The sequence below is a fragment of the Astyanax mexicanus genome, chromosome 12 (assembly GCF_023375975.1).
Source record: "Astyanax mexicanus isolate ESR-SI-001 chromosome 12, AstMex3_surface, whole genome shotgun sequence".
Taxonomy (NCBI): Eukaryota; Metazoa; Chordata; class Actinopteri; order Characiformes; family Acestrorhamphidae; genus Astyanax; species Astyanax mexicanus.
The window spans coordinates 20,619,066-20,646,927 of NC_064419.1; the positions used below are offsets into that span (position 1 = coordinate 20,619,066).

General features: G+C 39.0%; 1 protein-coding gene across 2 annotated transcripts in view; it reads right to left on the bottom strand.

Moving 5' to 3' along the window:
• Positions 1-27,862, bottom strand: part of LOC103038904 (membrane-associated guanylate kinase, WW and PDZ domain-containing protein 3) — a 121,494-nt gene that overhangs the window by 32,962 nt on the left and 60,670 nt on the right. Inside the window, exons 6-12 of one of the 2 annotated variants that reach the window (XM_022670646.2) lie at positions 21,560-21,743; positions 21,186-21,256; positions 19,452-19,619; positions 13,769-14,312; positions 12,172-12,739; positions 10,505-10,568; positions 9,996-10,382 (exon numbers count right to left, since the gene is read on the bottom strand). In XM_022670646.2, coding sequence (XP_022526367.2) covers positions 9,996-10,382; positions 10,505-10,568; positions 12,172-12,739; positions 13,769-14,312; positions 19,452-19,619; positions 21,186-21,256; positions 21,560-21,743 — 1,986 coding nt within the window. Of the gene's footprint in view, positions 1-9,995; positions 10,383-10,504; positions 10,569-12,171; positions 12,740-13,768; positions 14,313-19,451; positions 19,620-21,185; positions 21,257-21,559; positions 24,990-27,862 lie in introns of those variants that run through there. The other variant, XM_049486236.1, reaches the window with a different exon arrangement.

Genomic DNA, 27,862 nt, shown 5'->3' on the forward strand with positions numbered 1-27,862 from the left:
CAGCTTTACAGGGATCTGGATACAAGTGAGCAGACTGGAAACAACAGTGACAAAGTGAAAGCTGCTCCAAGCAAAAAGAAGAAAACTTGAGATCAACCTTGAGAAAGACTCAAAGGAGCACACCATCCTCCTGCACTCAACACTGGACAGCAGCATATATAACACTGCAAAGCAATAAAAGTGAAAAATGAAAATGGCGACAGAAGTGAGCCTAGAATAACACTGAAAGAATATCCAGCTGTGATAAGATCTAGTGCAACAGAATAGTACTTATCCAGGGCAAATACTTGAGGAATACTTGAAATATATTATGTTTAATATTTAAATATTAAATACTTATCACTAAATGCAATTAAATCTTTACAGCAATTTCAAAATCTAGTAGAAAGCCTTTCCTTTACATTAAAGACAAACCAGAAAAACAGAATAAACTCTTTTTAAAGCAGCATTATATAGCATTCATATGCAAAAAATGTTCTTGATTGGTGTTTCAAAGTGTGAATTCAAATTCCAAAATAAATACTAACTCTCACCTAATGCTGCTTTAAACCATTTAACTTCAAAGGGAACAATGGATGTTGCTGAATACCTTGTCTATGTAGTGGAGTGGCACACAGTCTTATCTGTAAAGAGCCAGCATAGCTGCAGATTTTCATTCTATACAACCAGCAGCACATCTGATTCCACTTGTTTAATCAGTTGGTTAGTTATTTAGAATGTGCCTTTGATTGGTGAGAATAAAAGGCAGCTGCCATACCGGCCCTTTATGGACCAGTTTGGTTACCACTGATATAGTGAATGTGCACTATTACTATGTGTTGGAAATCTGGGCCATCTGGTGGTCCCTGAGGACCAATTTGTGATTACAGGGTGGTAAAATGTAACATGGAGTAGAAGGAGAAGAAGGGCAGCAGTTGGTGGTTATTTAGTTGGTAGATCTGAAGGACCTACTCTTTCTCTGACGACTAGATCCAGTTTAGCTTACAGACCTGAGATTTGGGTGAGAACTAGGGCTGTATGATATGGCCCAAAAATAATGTCACAATATTTGTGGATATTTTCATGATAATGATATTCTTGGCAATAAGACATTTTTATTAGAAGAATATACTACTGCAACAAAATAACTACAAATAAGTTTTATTTAGTATGAATAGAACAGTTTCAAAAATTCAGTAGAAACAAAAGAATCTATAAATGTTTGTCCATTGCGTAAACTGTAACTTACCTATTAACATATTCCCCAATTTTTGCTATACTCATTAATATTATGACTCCCCGATCACTAGTAATGCCCCCAACACCAGGATACATGTAAAGTCAGCCACCGCCTCTTTTCCAAATGCTGCTGATGCATCATTGCCGAGTAGACAGTGCACTCGGAGGAAAGCATCAGCTGTGTTGACTGACATCACCATTTCAAGTGATGAGGGAGAGATCATCATTTACCCACCCAGAGAGAGAGCAAGGCCAATTGTACTCTCTCAGGGCTCTGGAAGCTGATGGCAAGCAGCATGATCGGGATTCGATCCAGCAATCATCGAATCATACTGTCAGCTGGATCAAATCAGTTTAATAGAATAAAAAATGTAACAGAAATAAAGTAATGTAGTTAAATTCAAATATACCACAAAAAACTAGCTAAATAAACAACCGATAAACTATTGTACAGTAAATACCAAAACGAATATAGAATACTGCCTTCAAATTTATTTATTTTTATTGTGTCCAATAAGAATAAAGTAATAAACTATGCACTATTATCTCTAGACTAGAACATGCTAAGGCATCAATTCACTACTACATTTGTGCTATTTTGGCTAATACTGTTTGTATTAGCCATATGTGGCCTGTGCTTCATATTAAATACAGTATACATGTCTTGTTTCTGAGGTGACAGCAGCAGAGTGTACAACCATGGCAAAGTTAGATGTGTAGTGGTGCGGGGAATAAATAGAGTCAATAGGTCCACTTAGTGCCATATGTATTAAACCCCCAGCCACACACTCGTGTCCCCCCCAACAATAATCGATTAACTGAACATTTGCTCCCATCCATTTTGCACACTAGCATTTGTCTCCATGCAGTGCTCAATCCTCAATCTGTTTTTCCCTTTATTTCTGACCCCACTGACATATCTCTTTTTATCTGTATTTTCGTAATATTGTTTTATATTCTGTTGCAACCTGATTCCCTTGTTTAAATACATCCACAGTCCTTTTTATCTAGCCACAACAATACAGTGCAACACTGGTCTCTCTGAGTTGTATATGTATGCTTCACATGAAACTTTTCCTCAACCTCCACTGTCTGCAGTAGCTAGTAAAAGAAAATATTCAGAGTCGATCAGGAAAAGCACCATGTCTACGTCAAATTGTCAATTCACAGCCTCGACCACCTTGAACGCCCAAAGACAGAGCTGAAGCCAGGCAGCCAGGCACGACTCGTTAGACAGGAGCTAACAGCGCTTGGAACAGCATGGCAGTTTGTTCCTGCATTATTTTTGTGCAAATAACACATCAGTGTTATATGTTTTGCCCAGTAATTCAGAGCCTAGGAACACATTATTAGAATTTGAACACCACCGGCGAAGTACATTTGAGATAGGTAGTTGTATGTTTAGAAAAGTTATACTAGTAAAAAGAGAAAATCCACCCAGCGGTTTTGTTCAAATGCCTGGCGGCTCTGATGCAGCTCAGCCAACAAAACCCAGGATGATTTTTTACTTTTTGGACCTGGACTACCCACCTCTGTGTAAGTAACTAGTTTTACATAGGATCTCTGGTGATTTTTGTGTTTTACAGAGACTCTAAGACTAGATCAGGGGCTGAACTGCACTTAGCAGGGCGTTACAGCATAGGTATTCTGTCCAATCTACAGGTATGCAGCCCCATATAGAGCAAATTTATACCATATTACTCTCATAACCATCATTAAATATCTAGGTGAGCTAATAGCCCTTAGTATTTCTGTTTTTTCAGCTCACTCAAATGAAGAATGTTAAACAATTGAGCTCTGAGCTCTGTGTGTGTGTGTTCCCTGCTCTTACTGTTCATAGCCTGTCCGCCAGTATGTGCATGTTAGTTCCGCCCGGTGGAAACGTAGGCCCTCCCCAAGAGACAAGACTGTGACCGCCCACGCAGCACTGTGCATGCAGGGATGTAGTGTACAGGATGAAACATTCAAGTGAATGCGACTGTTCAGATATTCCTCCATTCCTCCAAATATTTTATGCCCCAATTCCTATACAAACCTGTTAAAACAAAACACTGTTCAAAAGGTTGGTATCTTAAAGAAGGACAACCACATATACACCAGGATCCGCAGGGTTAGAGCTGGGCTTCCAACACCTGGGCTTAGCAGGGTTGGATTAGCTGTTAGCTGTGATCCCAGTAGGTGGCATCAGCAGGGTTGAAGCTACGATGCTAACAACTGCCCTCAGCAGGGTTGAAGCAGCAATGGTAACAGACACAGCAGCCAGGATAGAAGGCTTGGAGCAGACGAACAGGAGGAGGGAGGCATGGCTGAACAAAAAGCATTTTTTTGGCCTGAGATGCTGATGATCTAATGCATGGGGTGAAATCTAGTGCTGGGGAAAAAATGCATAGTGCCCCACCCTCTCCCCAAACGCGAAGGTCACACAGGTTGCCAGATTGACACACAATGGCAAGCGACGTGTTACTCTGTAGCTGATCAGTGAATATATACATTTGCTATTTCCAAAATGCCCATCTCTATTACACTAGTGGTGGTGGAAAGTTAGATGTGGTTAGCAACCTTATTGAAGATCAGTGATTACCTGTTCAACAGAAAATTGCTAGCTCTTTGTGTGCTGTTGTCTATATCTGGCAACTCACGGTGTGGAAATGTAACTGGGGGAATGGGGGTGGGTAGATTTGTAGGTCACAACCCACACAGATTTCCGTGACGTACCGCACAGTTCAATAAGAAAAAACTCTTGTCAGCAGAGCTTCAGCCAGTATTTCTTCATTTCTGATGATACATCCTGATCATGTTACCACAGAAAATATAATGGTTCATTAAGGATCTTTTATGTGCTTCTTGGGAAGACTCTAAATGCAACATTTTCTTACCACTATAAGGCTATGTTAAGACTGTCAGTTCACATTTGATTTTTGGCATATCTAGACTGTATCAAGATTAAATCGTATTTTGGTGTATTTTTTGCATAAATCACAACGTGACAAGCAGCAGCCTCATCAAAGTGTGCCATAGGTTAGTTACTGACACCTTGTTACCACAGCAACCCATGTAGATACGTTTGTGATGTTCAGACAGGCAAATCAAATATGATCACTTGCAAATAACAGTCTGGACAGCTGAGGGATCAGTTGAGGGACTGATTTAAGGAACAATCTAATTTGCTTGCAGCCTGAGTGGCTCTTGAAGTATTTTCATATGGCTTATATTTTTATGACCTCCTAAGGCTTGAACAACACACATATGGAGGCAGACTGTGCAACCAAGTCAGTCATATGGCACATTCCTCAATTTTTTTTTTTTTCAGTAGTCAGATGCTGTATGCCTGTTTAACAAGTGCAGAACTAACAGGGCAGAAGGTGGTCATTAATGCCGGACCGATATGTTGAATAGCTAGAGGACAAGGCCGGCAAATTATGTAACAAAAATGTAATGAAACTGACAATCTCTATACACAGCATGTTTCTCCTTATGTCTCTGTGTCTACTCCTGTAATTTAAAGCAAAAAGAAAGCCATAAGGAAAGGCTGTACAAACACACCTTCCTCAGGAAACCAAAATCACAGAGCACTTAACAGTTTAACAGCTGTTGCTCAAAGTGTGATTTTTCTCAATGAAGCAGAAAGCAATTCAGTAAGTACCTAATTCAGCTTGGAAAGCTCCATCTGTGTCAAATGATTAAATCATATTGACAATTTAATCTAATTTTACTGTTCTTACACATGGATGACCGATGACAGAAAAAACACAGTGTTAACACAAGGCATCAGAACAGATTCAACACACCTTGTTTCTCCCAGCCTTAGAAACTGTACTTAAGAGAGATAACCCATTTTATCCATGAGTTAATCCGTTAGTTTGTGATTTGATAATGTCATTGGAGAGCCAACTTTATTTTTTATATGTGCATATATGTATATATATGTATATATGTATGTATATATGTATATATATATGTGTGTGTGTGTGAGGAACTGTGCCAGCCATAGCATATGATTTACATAATTTTCAGATCTTCTGACTCTGGAGCCATTGGTTAACTTTGATTTATTTAACCTGCAGCCATTTCTCTGTGGATTGTCATGTGTATTTGGGTCATTATTAAACTGATATGGTGTCTACTAAGGGCCAGGTTCTTGTCTGCTTGCAGAGGAAGACTTTAGACTTTAGGCTAAAATACATTAACAACAAAATAGTTCTGGCAGTCTTTAGTTCTTCTTTGATTTTATTTTAAATATTCTTTGTCAATAATTTAAATTATTTGTTTTTTCCTAGTTTTATGAGAGTGGCAATAATGCTGAAGTTGATTGTGACTGTCCAATACAAGTTAACAGGTTTTTTAAGTTTTTTTTAAATTACTGTGGCACCTGACTGCATTAAAACAGCATTCCTTTGTATACTCAGTTTTACCTCTTTCTAAATATTAGGAATGTTTCAATCTGGTCTAGTGACTCGAGATTAGGGCTGAATCATACATATATTAATTCTTGCAATAGTGAAAAAAATGGCAAAATTAATTTAAACCTGCTAAAAACAATGTTTAGTTATATTGGCCATTTTATGCAGCACACGCCGCGTGTGTAAACAGCATGAAGCAGAGACAGTGTTTGTTCATAGCTTTGGTAATTAGCATTATCCAGCTAATATATCAGATTAAACATGTTTTGCTCAAATAAAAGGAGAAGTTTTTGATACCTGGGTCAGATTGAGACCGGATTACATTCCCACCAAAGTAAACTGCTCCAGAGTTCGTTTTTTTTTTTTTTTTATCTACACCTGAGTGCGATTATTGTTTTTACACCTGCTCAATCGAACCGCAATAAAGTTACCAACGGACTAGAGTTTGTTTTAACCAGACAAAATAGTGATGGTTTGAAAATGGCCTAAGACACTGGGATCAGACCGGGGCGGCAAAATAACATGACCGGGACATCCCTACTAAATAGGGATTTAGTATTTAATGGACGTCCCACTGATTACACAGTGTAAACACCCTGTATGCTGCAAGTGGTAATTTCACACTGGTGAATTCATGCTGTTTTTGTACTTTTAGCTCAGTCGGGCATCTTTAATTCAATCTGGCGTCCTTCGCTCAAACTCAAGCAGGAACATCTCACAACAGGAACACCCCCAGCAAGTTGTGTGACGCTGAGGACATCTTTTTTAGAAACCTAAGCACTTAAGGGTGCCATGGCCTCGTTAAAAATCAAAAGAGCACTGCGTAAAATTAGGTCATCATGGGCTTAGGTAGGGGAGAGTGGGAGGACGGTAGAGTGTGTGTGTGTGTGTGTGTGCAGGCATTAGCATTAAAAGTGCTGAGTCACTCACACAATCAGTCAGCATTGTTCAAATAGTTATGATCATGACAACATAACCCGAATATGCATCATATAAACAGAGAAATATGTCAACTCTAACTGTATTTTCAGTTACCTGTAACAAATTCAGCATTTTACTCCTCATATTACTGACTTGAGAGCATATGACCTGCGAATGTTTATAAAGGAGGTGGAGAACAGGTCTACCAGAAAGTAAGACGGAACAAAGCCATTTGCAGTCATTAGCAAGGCCCAGTGCTGCAGTGCTACTACACTCTACAACAATTAGCATTTCAAGGTGAGACTGTTTTTCCTAATTCACATTCTAGGGGCACACATTTACGGGCTTCATGGAGGTCTTTGGCTTTTCTCATTAAACAGGCCAAAGACTAAATCAAAGTTAATCAACCCTGCGTCCAATCTGTCTAATTCCTCAGATCTTATAAATCACTGTAACAGTGCCCAAATACAGATTACACAAACTATAAAACCTAAGGGGAAGGATACACTCTGCTACCAAACCAGCAGGGGGCAGCAAGATCACAAACATTATAGTATGTTCAGTATGGTCATTTTTGGACTTTTAGAGAGCTTTCCAAACATTTCATAATGACTAAGTATCTTGAAAACACAGCGAAAATTAGACTGACTTGAGAATTTGCATCTGCACACCACAGCTTATAGAGTTTTATGGGGCTGGAAACTAAACAAATGAAAAACTGGAGCAGCTCTTTTTGTTTCAGTGAGCTTATTTAATTGTGTTGAACATCTTTATTCAACTGCCTGTGCTGAAGAAGAAGAAATGACATTCATGAGCAGGTTAAAGTGAATTGGGGCAAGAGGATCAGGGCCTTAAAACAGGTTCCTTCACACATTTGAAGTGTGGCCGTTCATTCTGAATCAGTGACATAGTGACTGTGACCACTTAAAAACAATGAGTTTCTTTGATTATACCAAATTGAAAACCTCTGGAATAAAATCAAGAGGAAAATGGATGATCACAAGCCATCAAACCAAGCGGAACTGCTTGAATTTTTGCACCAGGAGTGGCATAAAGTTATTCAAAAGCATTGTGTAAGACTGGTGGAGGAGAACATGCCAAGATGCATAAAAACTGTGATTAAAAGACAAAACCAAATATTGATTTATGAACTCTTAAAACTTTATTAATATGAACTTGTTTTCTTTGCATTACTTGAAGTCTGCATCTTTGTTGTTTCAGCCATTTCAGGTATATGTATATATATGCATATCTTATAGTTTTTGTTTGCAATACATTTTTCGATAAGCTGTATTAAACATCAGTATTTTTTTAACATAGGCAGTGTAAATTCCATAAGACTCCTGCCAAATTTGAGTTGAGTCACTAAACTTACTTTCTCTGTAGGAAAGTCTTATTGATTATATTTCAGTTAATTTAGTGAGGTGTAGTTCATAGATGCCCACTAGATGGCGCCAAAGCCCCACAGTTAATTGTTATTTTCTAAGTGTTAGTTTATGTTTTGTCCCTTGCCAGCTCCTGTAGTTCCCTCGTGCAGTCTACCGAGCTGGAAGCAGCTGCACTGTGTGTTTGGTGGCAAATACTCTTTAAATTCACCATTTGTGTGCGTCAATTTCACCAAAGTAAGTTTCTTGGTAAATATAACTCTCTAATGAGTCATATTTGGTAGTTAGTTCATATATTTACGCTATATTTTATCCATTTCTCTATATACTAAATGCCAGTAGTGAACACGAGTAATTAGCTGAGTGAACTGTAGGAGCTGAATTCAGTGATATTGTGTGTAGTGATGGGTCTGACGACCCTGAAACCTCGACACATGCGCCGAGCTGTCAAGGCGAAACCCCGTGTCGGTGCGCGTATCAAGTTAAGGAAAACCACGTGACCGATACACTTCCTGTATCGTTTGGTAGCGATGGGTCTGACGACACTGAAACTTCAGCGCATGCACCGAGCAAACAAGGCGAACCCCTGTGTCAGACCGCGTATCATTTTAAGGAAAACCACGTGACCGATGCATTTCTTCGCGCAGTTGCTTGCAATGACTTTCTTAGTCCAGCAGATGTCGCCATTAAGTGATACAGCAACACAGTTTCAACACAGTGTCGATACAGTTTGGGAAATGTGCCATACACCCAATGAGGCTTCATCTGCCCATCACTAATTGTGTGTATGTTGATTCTATGTTGATATTTGTGCTGTTTAAATACTTAAGCACTTAGTTAACCTATTTATGTGTGTTTATTGGTAGAGTGGCTGCTTTGTGTGATTAGTTTGCACTGACTTTAATCAGTATGAGGAATGTGAGTCTCAGCTGCTGTCTATGTGTTAGGCAGACACATTATACACATTGTAATTTATTTTCTCTTCTCTGTTCACAGCCACACATATACCATACACTTACGCTCCACAGACACACACCTCTGATCACAACACTATCTTGTACCGAGCTGATGTCCCAGTGCTGTGTACTCAACACTATATTGGCTATTAAAGATCTGTTAAACGAACATCTCTCTGAGCCCTGCTCTCTTACCGGAGCCTCCTGCTTCGAAGAACTACCAAGCCAGCACCCCCTGAGTACCACACTCTATTTCAGTCTCATTACTTCACGTGGTGACGCTGATCAAATGAATGGGGTAAACCTGCAGTGTAAAATACACTAATAAATCCATAAATCGTGGTATTTACCTACTTAGGAGTGTTTTATCCTCTTCATTAACACAGATTTTGTGAACTATTGTAGAGAATTTTCTTGCGATACTTTGTGTAGCGCAAAATTAAAGTATCTATTAGCATGGGCAATGTATCGTAATAATATGGTATGTGGTGGTGTCCTGTGATTCCACCCCCTTAGTAAATCATGTTATGTTAAGATTGCATCAAAAGAGAGAGGAGGAATGGGATAAGATTTGCAATTTCCAGCCTAGAACATTGCTTGCAAAGTAATGGAGAAAAATTGTCTCGAAGTCTATTATTTGTTTTTTTTATCACCCCTAAACAAATCTGGAGGCAACTGAAGCTAAGCTGTATTTTCTAGTCCTGCCCAATAATAATTCCCTAGGTTAGAGACACAATTTTCCCAACTTTAGTCGAATATACCATAACGTCACCACTCTGTAAAAAGCTAGTGCATGCAGGTGGCACCCTCAACAATAATCCATTGGATAGAAAAAGAGATCCAGCAAATTAAATGTCCCTAAATTTGAGAGAATGCAGAAAGAAAGAATGCACAGACTGTGGAGGAAATTGAACAATTTTCCTAATAATATAGATCATGAGGGTTGAAGGTTTATATGATGTAAGGTTTAATCTGAGTATACCTGCTTAAAAAAATAAAAATAAAAGATTGCATCATCAATCTTACCAAGAGAGTGATATTAAATCAAAAACAAAAATGACAGAGCATGTGAAGGTGTGCATCAATAATTCTATGTTTGTTATAGACACACTTACCTTTCCCATTTTCCACATCCTGCGATGCAATAACAAATCCGAACCCTTCTCCTGGCTTCCTCTTCAGCTCCACCTCAAACCCACGTGGCGCAGGAGGCCGAACCTTCTCTTCAGTCCTCACTCTGGGGCTGAGTGCAGTCCCACCATCCTCAGAGCTCATCCAGTCTCGCGGCTCTAATGTCAGAGTGACGGGTATCGAGTCTAAGAAGCTGGTGCTCTGGACCAGTGAGGAGCGCACCAGAGTTTGAGGAGGCGGGGTTAGGGAGTTCCGTGGCAGAGGTGGACTGTCGGTAGGACGAAGTTGCGTGGCAGAAGCAGGGCGCGGTGGCATGGAGTTGGACTGATGTTGACGTGTAGAATTTGGTATGATGGGAGAATGTAAGGAGCCTGAAGATAAGAAATATTATATGATGAAAGAAAACCGGGGGAAACAAGGCCTACTGTAGTTAACCTGAAATTTATATTGCTAGTAGATTCATATGGACAGGTATACTGTATTTGTCACTTGCCTCCTCTCTGAACCAGCAGAATGACCTCTCCCATTTTGGTGTGTTCCTGTAGAATACGCTGAACCTAGAACAACATTTAAAACTTTAGAATTTGCAGATATTACTGAGCTTAATGAGATGTATAGAGTAATTATTTCTAATAACATACATTCATCTTCAAAGAAATAGTTGCAAAAATAGTTGCGCCCAGAAGGAAGTTAACAATAATCAATGAATGACCAAATATTCAACTGTTATTGGTCATGTTTACTGAGCAACACATACAGAAGCTAAGAGTAACGTGTAAATCCACATGCCAGACTTGTTGTCTGCATCGAGTTGTAGAGATTCCTAATAATGTCCTGCGATAATCCATCACATGCTGTATAATTATACAGGTGCATCTAAAAAAAATAGAATATCATTGATAAGTTACTTCATTTCAGTAATTCAGTTCAAAGTGTGAAACTCATATATCATATAGATGCATTACAGACAGAGTGATCTATTTTAAGTGTTTATTTATTTTATTGTTGATGAAAAAAATAATATTATATAAGACCAATTGGTACTTTTGGCAGTGTGGGCAGTGTGCCAAGTCCTGCTGGAAATGAAATCCGCATCTCCATAAAAGTTGTCAGCAGAGGAAAGCATGAAGTGCTGTAAGATTTTCTGGGAAAACACTGCACTGACTTTGGACTTTTGATAATAAAACACAGTGGATCAACACCAGCAGATAACATGTCTCTCCAAACCATCACTGATTGTGGAAACTTCACACTAAACCTCAAGCAGCTTAAACTGTGTGCCTCTCCGCTCTTCCTCCAGACTTGAATTGGTCGTATATAATATTCTAATTTTCTGAGACTGATTTTTGGGTTATCAATGGCTGTAAACCATAATTATCAACAATAGAATAGAACAAAAGAAATAAAGGCTTAAAATAGATCACTCTGTGTGTAATACATCTACATAGTATGTGAGTTTCACATTTTGAACTGAATTACATCGAAAAGCAACTTTTCAATGATATTCTAATTTTTTGAGATGCACCTGTACATGCAGTTTCTGTTGATTTTGCAGTAGAGGTGGAGTGTTGATAGCATGCCCAACAGCATTCCACACATTTTCAATCAGGGAAAGAAAGGTCTGTTGATGAAGCTGACCATGGCATAGCATCAGTGTCTTCAGGGGAAGCTTTTGAGTCAAAAGCGTTATGTAGACGAGCATTGTCCTGTTGGAATAGAACACCCAAGTTTGTGTTCTGAAAAAGTAGGGCCACTGATTGCGGGACCTCATTAACATAAATCTGGGCTATCAAAGTGCCTGTATGAAAGACCACAGATTGATCCTGGTGCTAATCTGGTGCCTCCACATAGATGTGTTGTTCATCTCCAGTAAGATGAAGATGGCTTGCTGCTATTCACTACATGGAAGTCTGTCAACCATTTAATTCCTGGTTACAACTATTATAACAAGGTAAAGAATTTGAGTGTAAACTTACGGATCGAAGTAATTGAATGTGTGTAATTAAAATAAGATATATTTTAATATAATAAAAATTTGATGAAAAGTGATTATTTTAGTCATTACATGAGATCAAACCTATTAAAAAAATTAGGAAGTTTGAACTAGAACCTCTTTAAAAATGCTAATTTATCCCAATGTCATTCATAATTATTTTATACCTGAGAGAAGCTGAGGCTTTGCACATCGGCTCCATTGATCTTTACAATGATGTCTCCAGGTTGAAGGCTGTTACACTGCTGCCGGTCGAACACTCTCTTCACCATTGTTACCCTCCCTGCATGCCCGCCCCCCATAATGCTAAATCCCAACCCTCTGCCCTCCTCACACTTGGCCAGGGCGACCGGCACCAGCTCTTTACCCCCAGGTCTGCCCCTGCCTCCACCGCCACCAGTTGTTGCCCCTGGCGACGGGATGCTGCTGCCAGGGCTGCCACTGCTGGCACTGGCACCGCTGTTGAAGGTGAAGTACGGGCCGTCTGAGTGGGAGCTGGGGGGAGGGGTGAGCAGGGGGCGCTGGGGCTTCCGGAACTGTGAGTATCGCCGCCCTCCCTCTGGAGAGGAGGAGATGAGTGCAGAGCCGGTGTCTGTGTGACGGAGGGGTGAGCGAGAGGTGGGCGGGGTCGGGGCAAAAGAAGAGAGGTCACTTTCAGAGGACTTGGTGGAGTATAGGCGTAAAGGCGATGGAGGGCAGAGGGAGTTATTGTTGTGGTTTCGGATTAGAGAGGCCCTGAGAGGAAAGTAGAAAAGAAGAACAAAGCCATTAGATTTTTAATGCCTCTATACGGGAACTCTAACTGTAGTCTTATTTCATTAACTTCCATTAATTAATAAAAATGTACTAATTCTAATAAAAAGAACTCTAAAAATGTACTTTATGCTTTTACCCATGGTCTATAAAATATGGACATTTAGCAAAGATTGTACCTTTTCCACAGGAACTTAGTTGGTCTGAACTTTAAGGGCCCTACCTTACACCCTGCACAAAGCTTGTTGCAATGCTTATTGCTACTTTATACCCAGCGAACAGTCTATTTTCATGCATATAACTATAAATATATCTATGCCATTGGGTGTGGTGATCTGAAATTAAGATGTGTTAAGGTAAATTTCTTGTGTATTGCTATCTTGGCAACGGAAAACACAACTGCACTACTGACTGAATAAAACCCTGACAACAGTCAGCAGTCAGTTGTTCACAATCAGTTGCAATCTTAAAAACACACACTGCATGCTTAACGCACGTACCCTCCCACTTGTTACACACACAGGGACACGCAGCAGTGCACAAACCCAACAATTACATCAAAAATAAACATAATACTAATTAAAATAACATTGCATAAAGGGAATGGTGAAACACTGATTGGTGTATTGCACGTTATGCCAAAAACACACCCATGAATAATTAACAGAATTAGTAAATGCCATTTAAGCTGCACAAGGCATACTTTTTACGATACCAAAGACACACTGATACAGCCTAATTAAATTTTTTTATACAGATTTTTCAGTGATTATGTTTATGTATTATGAATAACTGCATCTTTTTAAAGATGGCCAACTGCCTCACAAACCACATCCCTACTTAAAGCTGGAATTATGGGACTTCATAGTATTACGTTCTTATATTGGATTATGTTAAAAGGTAATGGGTAAGCTAATTTAATCCATACTATACTGAATAAACTTATCTTCCAGTGCTCTTTCCAATATACACTTAAGATGAGGTGTGTTTTTTGTTTAGTAGCACAGTTACCTGTGTGATCCTATTGCTGACACAACCTCACTGTCGCTCTGGCTGGCCAAGTCTGCGCTTAGCAGCCTCCTGATGCCCCTTGTGGACCGAGGCGGCCTCAAGTATCCGCTCTCACTCCCGTTGGAGTACTCGTAATAAGGAGGGGTTCTTGGTGGTGGAGAAAAATGGGACGTGTTGCCGTTGGCGTCCAGACTAAACCTGGAAGCCCTTCCTCCGAGCGCTCGAGAATACCTCTCCTCAGCGCTGGACGTCATTCCGTTTAGGTTGAGCAGTGCTTGAGTTGGTAGTGGAGCCTGGGGCTGTGGCTGGGTAGTAGTGGGTGGAGGTGGAGGTGGAGCTGGAGGTTTTAAAGCAGTGTCCCGGGTGTTCAGTAGCCCAGGGCGGCGTTGTTTGGGGCAGCCATCTGGATTGTACAGCATTGGGTAGCCTCTTTGTACCACAACATCTACACTATGGCCCACCGGGACAGACTTCAGCAGCTCCACTACTTCTTTGTGAGAAATGCCCAGCACACAAGAGTCACCGATGTACACCAGGATGTCAGCTAGAGGAAGAGACAGAAAATGTTAGAAATTGATATTTAACGCTCCATCTGTTATTATCTAATGACACACTTGATACTTGGGCCTTACAGGGTCATATCATATCATACATTTTTTATGTTATTTCTCAAGGTCCTCTTAAAAATAAAGTTTAAAAAAGGTTTTATGGGTCATCAAGAAATGCTTTTGAACAAAAAATCAAAAAAGTTTAGTCTTGATTAGATACTTTTTGATTGATGCTGGATAGTGCAAATAGAATGAGATAGTAGCCTTCACTTAATTAAAGTGGCAGTTTGTAAACTGAAAGCAGAAGAATTTCTGAGTGAAGAAGTGATAAAATTTTGTGTTTAATGGTACCAGTGTGCTGGAACCACCATCCCTGCCAAGCCTGGGATGACTGGGGTGTTGAGTCGCTTTTCATGGGAGTTCTTTTGGCTACGTCAAACATCTTTACTAGTTACATCACACGTACAACCTCTAAAATAGGATCCGGCTCAGTTTTACTAAACACAAGAGGCTGGTCGAAACTCGTACCTCAGTAGCTCATTTAACCATAGTAAAAGTAACGAAACGAAGGAGTGAAGTTCCTGACTGAGCGTGTTTTCTCTGACTGAACATAACCTGGAATCAGATTTATCCACTCTGAAAGGATCATACCCGCCCAGTTTAAAATGATTCTTATGCATGCTCGGTGCAAATTCCAAAATTTACAGACAGCAGCTTCAAAGTCTATTTATTGGTAGAATAAAAAACAAAAGATATATATTGATTATACAAAACATTTAGGACCACACTGTAACACAGTATTAGATCTGGTTATTTTATTGTATCCACACTTGTTTCATCCCTGCCTGACCCAGACATAGTTACTTTGCCTAATGGTGACGCTAGGGATTTATTGGCAAGAACTTGATACAATACATAGCACGATACTGGTTATACAATTCTGTATATTGTGATGGTATGTATACCGCTATACTGTAAGCAAGGCGATAAATTGCGATTGTTTAAATGAGACTTTAGAAACAAACTGTCACAGTATAAAAAACGCATTAGATTTATACAGTCTGAGTAAAATAAAACCTAACTTTTTATGCAATTAGAACAGTGGAGTCTAATAACATAATACTCCAATCCAGTGGTTAGGCTTTAAACACAACACAAAATAAAACACTGTCTGACACCATTCTTTACACCATGTACACTAACAATAAAAAAATCAGTACAATATAACCCCTGGCAAAAAGTATGGAATCACCAGTCTTGGATGAGCACTCCTTCAGACATTTCATTCTGTAAAACAAACTCTGATCAAAAACATGATACAATAATAAGGTCATTCCAAAGTGCAACTTGTTGGCTTTCAGGAACACTCAAAGAAATGAAGAAAAAACATTGTGGAAGTCAGTGAATGTTACTTTTATTGACCAACCACAGGGAAAAAAATATGGAATCACTCAATTCTGAGGAAAAAAGTATGGAATCATGAAAAACAGATAAACAAAAGATGATTCAAAATACATCACTAGTATTTAGTTGCACCACCTTTGGCTTTTATAACGGCTTTCAGTCTCTGAGGCATGGACTTGATGAGTGACAAACAGTATTCTGCATCAATTTGGTGCCAACTCTCTTTGATAGCAGTTGCCAGATCAGCTTTGCAGGTCGGAGCCTTCTTGTGGACCATTTTTTTCAATTTCCACCACAGGTTTTCAATTGGGTTGAGATCTGGACTATTTGCAGGCCATGACATCGACTGAATGTGTCTTTCTCCAAGGAATGCCTTCACTGTTTTTGCCCTATGGCACGATGCATTGTCATCTTGGAAAATTATTTAATTATCTCCAAACATCTGTTCAATTGAAGGGATGAGAAAACTGTCCAAAATGTCAATGTAAACTTGTGCATTGATAGAAGAATTAACCACAGTCATCTCCTCAGTGCCTTTTCCTGACATGCAGCCCCATATCATCAAGGACTGTGGAAATTTGGTTGTTTTCTTCAGGCAGGCCTCTTCATAAATCTCACTGGAACGGCACCAAACAAAAGTTCCAGCATCATCACCTTGTCCAATGCAGATTCTTGACTCATCACTGAAGATAACTTTCATCCAGTCATCCACAGTCCATGATTGCCTCTCCTTAGCCCACTGCAGTCTTGTTCTTTTATGTTTAGGTGTCAATGATGGTTTTCTTTTAGCTTTCCTGTATTGAAATCCCATTTCCTTTAGGCGATTTCTTACGGTTCGGTCACATACATTGGCTCCAGCTTCTTCCCATTTATGCTTCATCTGTTTAGTTGTACTTTTTTGGTTTTCAAGACAAATGGCCTTAAGTTGCTTGTCTTGACGCTTTGATGTCTTTCTCGGTCTACCAGTACGCTTGGCTTTAACAACCATTCCATGCTGTTTGTATTTGGTCCATGTCTTGGATACAGCTGACTGTGAACAGCCCACATCTTTAGCAACCATGCGTGAAGAGTTACCTTCTTCAAGAAGTTTCACAATCCTCTCTTTTGTTTCAAGAGACATTTCTCTTGTTGGAGCCATGGTTCTTGCCACTCTAATTCGTCCAGCAGCCCTCCAAGGTGTCATGACTGCAGGTGTTTTTAACTGCAGACTAACGAGCAGATCTAATCTGAGGCAGGTGTCCATTTAGGGAAAGGAAATTGACTGGGTGTGTCCTTATTTTCTACCTTCAATTTGAGTGATTCCATACTTTTTTCCTCAGAATTGAGTGATTCCATATTTTTTCCCTGTGGTTGGTCAATAAAAGTAACATTCACTGACTTCCACAATGTTTTTTCTTCATTTCTTTGAGTGTTCCTGAAAGCCAACAAGTTGCACTTTGGAATGACCTTATTATTGTATCATGTTTTTGATCAGAGTTTGTTTTACAGAATGAAATGTCTGAAGGAGTGCTCATCCAAGACTGGTGATTCCATACTTTTTGCCAGGGGTTGTATGACAAAATACTGCAATACAATATCATTTCGATATTTTTCTACATCCCTAGGTAACGCTACCCTATTCTTCTTTAGGGGGAAGTTGGGAAGAGAAATAAGCTGCCAAAATCACACTACAATTGTTTCTCTACTATATGCTGCAGAAACCCACAAATTTCAACCGGTCAGGTCAAACTCAAAGATATACACCACTCACTTGTGACTGGTGGAACGCTGGGTAATAAGGTCTGTTGCATTAACACATAAAGACCAGGTGAGACTGAACATTGATTAATTTTCCTTTTTTTCATTATTCAGTGCATTAAAAAACATTTTGTCTAGAAGATTCATTGAATAAACCTAAAAAGTTATTTTTGGATTGGGACTAATTTTGTGAAACAACATAAATCAGAATCTCATTTGACAACATCTTTCAATTGCCAACATGTAACACAGTGATAATGCATGACATCCTGCTGCCACCATCAAAAGAAATAAGCAGACACTAACTAAGAAAATCTGACTGGATAGTGTCATTACATTGGGTTGGATTGCCTATTATTGCTAATAGCTGATGGGACAATATGCCTATTATTACTTTCATAACATCACTCATTATGTCTTTCCACTAAGCTCTCTTTTCTTTTAATCCCTAAACAAAGCTGTTAGCAAAATACTATTGGTCCAGCATGGCCTAAAGCCTGGATTTACACTGTGGATGAAAAGAATAGACTGCAATTGACTTGTGTTCATATGTGCACAGATGAATTCTATGAGAGAGGGAGACAGGGAATGAAAGAGATAAAAAAGAGTGGGAAATGGGGAGGGGGTGGAGTGTTCTGTAGCATCACTGGATTACAGTGTGCAGGCTATTAGGCTTAGGGAGATTGAGATGCTAAACAGGGTCATACAATCCAGCGTGGGAAAAAGAGAACGTCCACTGTGGTCAGCGCTGACCGGCATATGGAATGCAGTGTTTATCACTCTTTTTTTGGCTTACTGTCTACCATAGGTAGATAGTATTTCATATTAATATTAATAATACAACCCCAAATGAAACAGTTAGGAAAATTCTGTTTTTTAAATACACTTTGTGTTTTATTTCATTGCAGACAGTATTAAATCCAAGATCTCAGTTAACCCACTGATATTACACACCTAAATCGTGAAGATTTCTATTCACGCATTACATAAAAAGGTTTCACATTTGATACTTTACTACAAATTGTAATTGTAATTGTAATAGAAATTATTTTAAAAATGTAGGTAAATCTGCAACATTAAAAATATAATGGACAAAATCCTACAATTGGCTCTTTCCTAAACCTTATTTTAAAATCAATATTTTCCTGAATACATATCAAACATTTCATGTCCTCCATTCCTTTAGTTTCATTATGTTTGTCTAGTTTGATTGTCTAGGTTCAAAGCTCTCAAATATAATTTTAAACTTTATTTAGGTTTGTTAAGGTACTGTACATTCAATTAAGGATTTTAGGTCTGCAAAACATTTCTTTTCTTAATTTTCATTTTCCACATGGTTCCATTTTTTAAGTCATAGATAGTAGATACTTTGGATATTTGATATATTAGTATCATCAAATGTTTTAATGCTATTTTTGTATTGAGCTTTAAATCTTTTCTCTAGAAGATTTACCAAGATTTCAGACCCTCTCTTCCCCTAAGTCTCTCTCTATGTGTGTGTATGTGTGTGTTTGTGTGTCTGTGTGTGTGTGTGTTTTATAAAAGCTAATGTCCATTAGTGGAAAGCCATAAAGCTCTGTAATCCAGCGCTGTCCCTCCTCTGGCTGTGACACATGACCCTCCTGCAGACTGACCCCACTGCTATCTCTTTTACAATCTGCTCTTGTCTAACAGCAGCAGCAGCAGCTGCATTCAGGTCAATTATACTGAATAAAATGAATTATGTGGCTCTGATACCATTTTTTTTACTGGAACTTTTACTGGATATATATGATATTAATCATAAGAGTCATGCTGCGTAAGTGTGCGTACAACTTTGGAAAGCTTTTAGCAATAGATGAATCTATATGTTCACCTAAAGACAGTTAAATAGATGCTGTTCATAAGGGCTGTAATATGTGTAAATAATATTGTTGATCAGGATGATATTTACTTATCATATTTTAATTTTGTAAAAAATGGTCAAATCAATCAATCTGTGTCCGCTTCCTTACCCGAGTTGAGAGTGTGTGGTCCTCCAGGTGTAATGCTGTAGACCTGTAGGAATTCACCGGGTCTGCTGCCCCCTACAATGTTAAAGCCAAAGCCACGAGAACCCTTAGAGAGCCGAGTGTGGATTGAGTAACCTCTTAACTCCTCTGGCTGATCAGTGAACTCCCACACTGACAACAGGAGAAAGAGACAGAGAGAGACAGAAAACAAAAAAGATGGAAAAAAAATGCTTAAAGTTGTGCCACAGCTGTCAAATATTTGCCCTGATGCTCTTTTCAACTGCCCTATTCCACCAGATGCTAGTCAGTGCGGGAGTCTGTATTCTGATATAAAAGAACTGACAGTTACCCTGTGTTCACACTAGCAGGTGACAAAGCATCAAGTGCCCAGTCATTTCCTATGGGAGGAAGTGATTCATAGCAGGGAATTAGTAACAAGCAGCAAACAACAAATTGAGTTGAGATTTTCTTTACTCTACACAAATTAAATATGACACAGGGAAGCAACATTCTAAACAATTGGATTTAAAGAATTCTTCAGACCAGTTGCTGAGATGGGGGGTCTGAGGTCCCCAGCTTCTGCTCTCAGAACTTTTGTTTCCTTCCAGCATTTTATTCCACTCTCAATAGTGTGGTTTTGAATATGGAAGAAAGGCTCATAGCTGATGTTTTCTTCTTTTTTTCTGTTTTATATGTGTCATTACACATACAGTGGCATGAAAAAAAATACTTACCCCTTACAGATTTCTTTTATCAAACAAACTTTAATATCAGACAATATTTTAAAATGAGGATTTCATTTATTAAGAAAAAAACTATCCAAACCAATTTAGCCCTTTGTAAAAAAAAGTGTTTGCCCACCCATACATTAACTGTGATTAATCACACTTTTTAGAAAAGCTAAGTTAAATTTCACTACTAATCACAACCATGCCTGATTACTTTCAGACCTGTAGAATCAAGAAATCTTGTAAATAAAACCTGTCTGAAAACATGATGCAGCTAAAATATCTTAAAAAAAGGAACACATTACGCTACAATCTAAAGAAATTCAAAAACAGATGATCTTCCTATCTTCCATTGTAACAGTGAGTAGGATCTAGAAATTACTAAACTAAGGGGAATATTATGAAAATAAGAAAAAACATGGGAGAAAAAGATGGAGACAAGAAGAAGAGACTAAAGCAGTGTTTCTTAACCCTGGTCCTCGGGGCCCCCTACCCTGCATATTGTAGTTCAAACCCTGCTCCTTTCACACTGATTCAACTATACACTCATTAACAATCATTTTAGAGTACTGTGAGTGTGAGTGTGTGTGTGTGTGTGTGTGTGTAGAGGGGAGAAAAGAGAAACTATTTAAACTACTGGACAGGCAGCAAAAACAATTCTGAAGCCATTTATAAACCGTATAAAATCTCCCATCAAGACAAATATGACAACATGTGTTTACAAGTTCCATATAGTACACTGGACAACATATCTGAATAGTTCTCAGCACTTATAACTAATCTACTGTACTTACTGTCATATTCCTGCTATTACAATCTGTTTAATGCCCTATATAATGCCCTAAATAAAGTGTATTTTTATGCAGTATATGTAGCATCATAGTTCCATATTGTCATGTATATTATACCCATTATGTGTTATTCATATTCTGTCTCAACATAGATAGAATAGGACATAATAGAATATCTGGCTTGTGTTTGAGTAACAGAGAGTAATGTAAGCTCTTACATTCAGTCATGCAGACCGTCTCTCTGCTTGAAGTGCGGCGGCTGTGCCAGGATGCCGGCTTGGGCTGATGACTGCAAAACAACATGGCAACACAAGATGTCAGTGTTAGCATGGGAAAAAGCAAAGCTATCCAGAGTCACTACTGCACTATAAGACTGTTACTGATTTTGTTTTGAACACAGTTGCTTACACATTGCATATATACACTAAACAGTGTTATTTTTCTTAATAAAGCAAGCATTAATCAAGCATATTAATTTTTTTAATTAATTTTAAAAATCCAGGTGGGCTTGAATAGTTACTGTATTATCACTTATTCAAGTCTGAAGTATACAAACATTAGAACACTATATGATTATAAACATGTGGCTTACTCAGTATAATATGGTTCCCCTGAGTCACTGTAGTTCATCTCCCAGGTTTCAAACCCCGCCCCCCGTCGCCGTCTGCCAGGTCCACCGCCATTCTCCAAGGCGCTGCCGTCCCCACCGCTGGAGTCACGCGATTGGCTGGGGGATAATGTGGGGGCGGGGACACTGCTAGCACCTCCAGAGCCGCCTAAAACACCAATATCAGGAAAAAGAAAAGACCAATTTGAAATAACAGTGAACATTACAGGAATGTGATCTTGATTAAAGAAAGGGATCGATTCCATGCTCTCAAAACAGGCACCTTGTTGTCGGAATTATATTGGAGAATGACAATATTTCTAAAGAAAAAAAAAACAATTAACGGCTGATACTGATATTTTTCTGATATCACCGCTACCGGCAATATTTCAAACCGATATTTGCTGACGTAGTTATTGTATGCTGGAGGCAACGCTGACTACACTACTACAACTGGCCGTGCTACTTTGATTCATTGATTTAAGCTGATTTATTTAAGCTAAGTTATTTATTAGTAGATTTAAATCTGTCTCTGTGTTTTTCCTGCCCTCCTGTTTGTTTATTTACTTTTCTCCTCCGTGCCTGTGTGTTTTTTCCCTACGTGTTCCCCTGCTCATGGCCCTGTTTTGCTCCGCATCTCCGATTCAGGCCTGTATTCCCCTTATGACTTTCTGTAACTCCGCCCTCTTGTTACCTGTTCCCAGGTGTTTCCTGTGTCCTGTGTTCTTCCATGTGTATTTATACTCTTTTGTGTCTGTTAAGCTGTCGGTCCTTGTACTTGTTTAACGTCATACAGGTTGCATGTTTCCTTGTTTCAAGTTTACCCCTTGTTTCCTTGTTATTTTAGTTTTGGTTTATTGTCTGTTTATTTGTTTCTTTGTTTGTTAATAAATATACCTCACTATTGCGTCCGCCTCTGTGTCTCCCTGCACCACTATCTATAAGTTGCAAATGTGTAAATTGGCATCAACATTGTCATCAGCAGATATATGCATGTGTAATATAACATATCGAAATCAGCCCAGATGTTCCTAAAAAAAAAGCAATTATCGGCCCACAGCAAAAATACACACCAAACGTCTTCTTATCCTATAAAGAAATTGTGCAGCCAAGTGCTGAATAACCTTAAAGGAGCTTAAATGAATTTATCTAGCCTGTTTCCCCTTGTGCAGTGCTATCACACTTGAAAAGGGGCTTCTACCAGGTTTTAAAAAAAAGACTCTACAAACCATTTAATTGCAAGTAAAGCAACTTGTAGATGGTTTACTTTACAGTGTAAAACCCTGTTAACAGCTTACACTATTGTTACATTTTTTAAAACCCCCTTTTTATTACTGCTGTAGGTCTCTTTGTTTCTCTCTCACATCCTTTACACACCTAAGAGAGGTGAAAATAAGCTCTTGCTTTGTTTAGCCCCCTGCAGAGTTTCTACAGATGTTGAAACAGTCAGCAAACTGGTGAAGCTCAACTAATCCACAACAGTAATGGATAAGGGTAGGATAAGGATCAGAGGTGGGTTCAGTACAATAATAAGGTTAAGTTATGTTTCTCTTTAGATAAGATTTTAGATCCAGAGGTTTATTTTAAACATAGAAAATTGTGGTAAACTGATCACTCAGGTTTATGAAAGGTGGAACAGATGAATGGCAGTGTTTCAGGATGCTCCTATGTCTGTTTTATTTGATGTTTTGGATAATCCTGCTTGCTTGTCGCTTGCTATTTATATATAATACACAGATTGGTTTGGTTTAAAAAAAAAGAGAGATTTTATTCACAAAACTAAAGACAGCATGTCCTCATGTTGGGCAGAGGTCTTATAAAACTGTGCAGCTGATCTATAAACAATAAACATTAGATTAGTGTGCCCCCAGATGACTAGTTTTAATCACTGACACAAAGACTGCAAAGGAGAAGCGCTCAGAAGAGACCAACTGGTGTTAATCTTCGTATGCCCTGCATCTGATGCAGTTTTCAAATCATTTCACCTTGTTATTTTTGAGTTGATAAGATAAACAGAATCTAGAGCTCCTTAAGAATCAGATAGTAGTAGTAGAAGAATCAGAAAGTAGTAGTTCCAGCATATCTCAATATTTGTGTGTGTGAGTGTGTTTTTGTTGTTGTTGAAAAAAGCAGACCCATCCTATATAACAGCAGAACCAGATCTTCTCTCGTCTTGTACACAGAAGTTCAATGCCTTCATCTTAAGTCCAACGGAAATCAGTAATGTGTCAATATCTACATCTAAGCGAGGTCAGCACTCTGCCCCTACGCTCTGAGTGAGAGGAAAGCATATCTAATCCATAGAGACAGATCACTGCGTAAGCCTGCCCTGGTGATTGGCTGCCATGGCACAGTTTGATCGATGCTTTTGTGACATCTGCGCCACTTCCCACGAGACAAACAAGGCCAGTCCAGCAAAAGTGCACAGACAAACAAAACTAAAGTGAACTTATCAAAGAGTTGAATGGACAGTTTTAGTGGATTGCCGACTGAAGTGACATTCGCTTACGTCTGGCAGCAAAAAGCCGAACTCACTGAGGATTTAGTAAAGCCCTTAACGCATGTTGGAGCAATAAGGAAATCCCAAAAAGCAATGGAATGAACATGAATTGGGCAAGAAAGAAAGGATTATTCCATTATCAGTCTTGTTGGGTTTCGCTTTGATCTACAAAGTCTTCTGTAGTCTTTTGTAAACTGCAGCAAGAAACTTACACTGATCACACATAACAATATGACTGTTTCTACACCCATCATTCATCCTTCCATCCATCAGTTCCACTCAACATATAGGAACACCCTGTTCTTGAATGATCAGGACCCCACAGGATCACCACAAATAAGGGGCCTTATCATACGATGCTCATTGCTTACACCCCCTCCTGTTAAACATAAACTCAACGAAACGCTGAAAAGTGCAAATCCAAATTTTAACTCAACAATAAACAGAACAAAAAATAAAATAACATTGTTGTATCTTTAAATGAGCTGCTGGTGTATCTTCACAGTGTGAACGTGCATGCACACCCAAAAGTGCTCAGTGTTAAGATATCAATGCGCCAAAGTCAGAGCGCACCTGGCTCTTAAAGGGTATGACAACTGACACACCAATTGGTTTATTTCACGTTGTGCCCAAAACACACCCATGTTCATTAGTTCATGCCTTTTGCGCATTTTGAGCCGTGCAAGGTGCATTTTTTTGTGACCACATGATACCAAAGACACACCAACACGCCTTTAATTGACCTATGCACTATAGATTGCTACAATAGGGCCCTATGACTTTGTTTCGGCACCCATCATCCATCCTTTTGTGTTCATGTTCTTGAATGGTCAGAGCCCCTCAGGATCACCACAGAGCAGGTATTATTTTGGTAGAAGGTAATTCTCAGCACTGTAGTGACACTGAGTTGGTGGTGGTGTGTTAGTAGTGTGTGTTGTGCTGGTATGAGTGAATCAGATACAGCAGAGCTGATGGAGTGTTTAAACACTTCAGTGCCACTGCCTAAATGAGAATAGACCACCAACTTCATCCTGTGGGCAGTTTCTTTTGGGCATCGTCCTGTGGGCAGCGTCCTGTGGGCAGCATCCTGTGGGCAGCATCCTGTGGGCAGTGTCCTGTGGGCAGTGTTCTGTGGGTAGCATTATGTGACCAATGATAAAGGATTAAGACCAACACAAACTTTGACTTTACATCTGCAAGGTGGACAAGCTAGATACGAGTCTTATAGAGTGAACAGAGTGTGAACACAGTGTTTAAAAACCCCAGCAGCACTACTGTATCTGATCCACTCTTACCAGCACAACACACACTCCTAACACACCACCACCACGCCAGTGCTGAGAGTCCTGTGGGGTCTGAACCATAAAAGAACAGGGTGAATAGAGGATAATAAAGTATGCTAAAAAAACAGAAGTAAACAGGAGGAGGTAATCACAATGTTATGCTTGATCAGTGCATGTATTGTGACATAACAGAATTCTGCACCCAACTGAACAGCTTTCATCCCAGCAGCTAGTCTCATTATTAAGACTACAAAAGAGAGAGCTAGAGTTACCTAGCGGGATTTTGGCTCAAGGCAGAAGTGCCTTTATCACAGAGTCTCAGTCAGCTCTGGATCACACACCAGGTGTGATTATGAGGCAGATTAAAAAGCTCCCGTTTGGAAGAAACAAAACAGTTAGTTTGATGTCTGGGTGGCGTTTAATACACCTACCCTTGCTCTTTCTGTGCTGCCATAAGTCTTTGCATAAGTTCTTACACAAAAACATCAATAGTCTTTAGCCGGGAGATGCGATTTGGACAAGCGCCAAGCAGTGACACATAATTTACATTGCATTACAAGTGGGATTTAAATGGCAGTATACGCTACTGTATAATACAACTGACCTGCAGACTGGCTCCCTGCTCATTCTTATTAGAGATGCTCAGATCATTTTGTAGCAGAAAGTGCTGCGTCATTCCAGAGCTTTAGAAAAACACCATTACACAGTTCTTGTTTACATCAAAACCTTTTCAAAGAAATAAGAAAAATACTCAGACATGACTAAGATCTAAACAATCAGATCAGAAATGATAGCTGGAACAACATGGAGTGCAACCAAAGAGATGTTAAAAAATTTGACTAATAGTCAAAACAAAATCATGCAGCTATACAGTTTTCACAAGAAGTTAATTCTAGATGTGATAGAAGGGAAGAGCAATATGTGCAGATGTGTTCCTGAAGCAGTGTAAACCCTAAACATATCTATTTAAGCATTACATATAAAGGTTTCATGCTCAATAAGACATGCTTTATTAAACAGAAAAATTATGTAAAACTGTTACAATATAATGAACAAAAATCCTGATGATCATTTTAAAATAATTATTTTCCTGAATACATATCAAACTTTTATTTAAATGTCTTCCACACCTTGTTTTTCATTATGATTATCTAATTATGTCTATTTTCAAACATTTTGGGTTGATTCCTCTTACTGATCTGTAATATTCATTGTAGTAGAGAGTAAACAGGCAGCTTCTTCAAGTGTTCTGTAGGAGTCTGCAAAGCTATCAAAGTTTTCAAAATGTAACTCTTTTTTACTGCAGAGAAAAAGCGTGTTGTATTACCTACACTTGTACACGGAACAGGCACACATATTTCATTTGAATTTTAGTGCTAGTGCTTTAGTGCTTTTTGTGCTACATTACAATATTTTAAACAAAATACGTTTTTGTTGTGTTGTAGTGTTTCGTCATGTTTGCAAGAATATTGTTATTGCAACAATATCCTATAATATTGTGATATTATGTTAGGGTCATATCACCCACCTCTAATTCTGACCCATTCTTAAAGTTCATGTGAATTTCTACCTAAATGGCAGGTCCATGTGGCCACTAACTTTCCTTTGGAATCTTTCTGGACGTTATCAGGATTGAAATGTTTCAAACCTTCATAAATATTAGGGGTGGGAATCGTTTACTATCTCACGATTCGATTCGATTCCGATTTTGGGGGCCACGATTCGATTCAAAATCGATTTTTGATTCAAAACGATTTGAATTATAAAAATTTCTGCTTCTGGCTTATGAATCTTATTGAAAAAAAACCCTCCATAATATACACTGGTCCTGGAGCAGGTAATGTGTTACAAAAACAATAAAATGTGCAGGAATGTGGGTCCTCAGTGACAGAGGAATCACTGGGATATCACAATGACGTTAATGAACAATAAATAAATAATAAATAACACTGCTTTATTACCAGGCTACTAGCGGTGGTGTGTAGGTGACGCTGCTGGGCTGATGTGATGATAGCAGTGGAGCGCTAAAGTTCAGGAGCAGCTGCTGATTAACTAGTTAATTTAAGGTCGTTGTATTTCTTCAGAAAGGGGGCAGGAGGTGGAGAAATTAATTCATATGGTCCATTCCTTAATTCCTCTGTGATGAGGAGCTGAAATTAGCTCTGATTAGCTTATTGTATTTTTCCGTTCCGCCTTAAATGCTGCAGCCCGCTGCCACCTGTAGCGTTATTTAAGGTGGAACTGGAAAGTTAGCTAGTTAGCTAGCTAACAGTTACTGAAACTAACTACTAGCGATCTTTTTTATGCTTGTTATGAAGCATTCTGCCATAAAACATTGAAACTACACGTTAATCTAATGTAATATAGTGCTTGTTCTGCCATCTTACCGGTGATTCTCAAACACCTACGCTCTGTGTGTGTCTGGAAGATCTCCGTTTGAAAGGACAAGCGCTATCCCCAGGGTTGCCAGGTCCAACAAAAATACCCAGCCCAAAATCAGTCTAA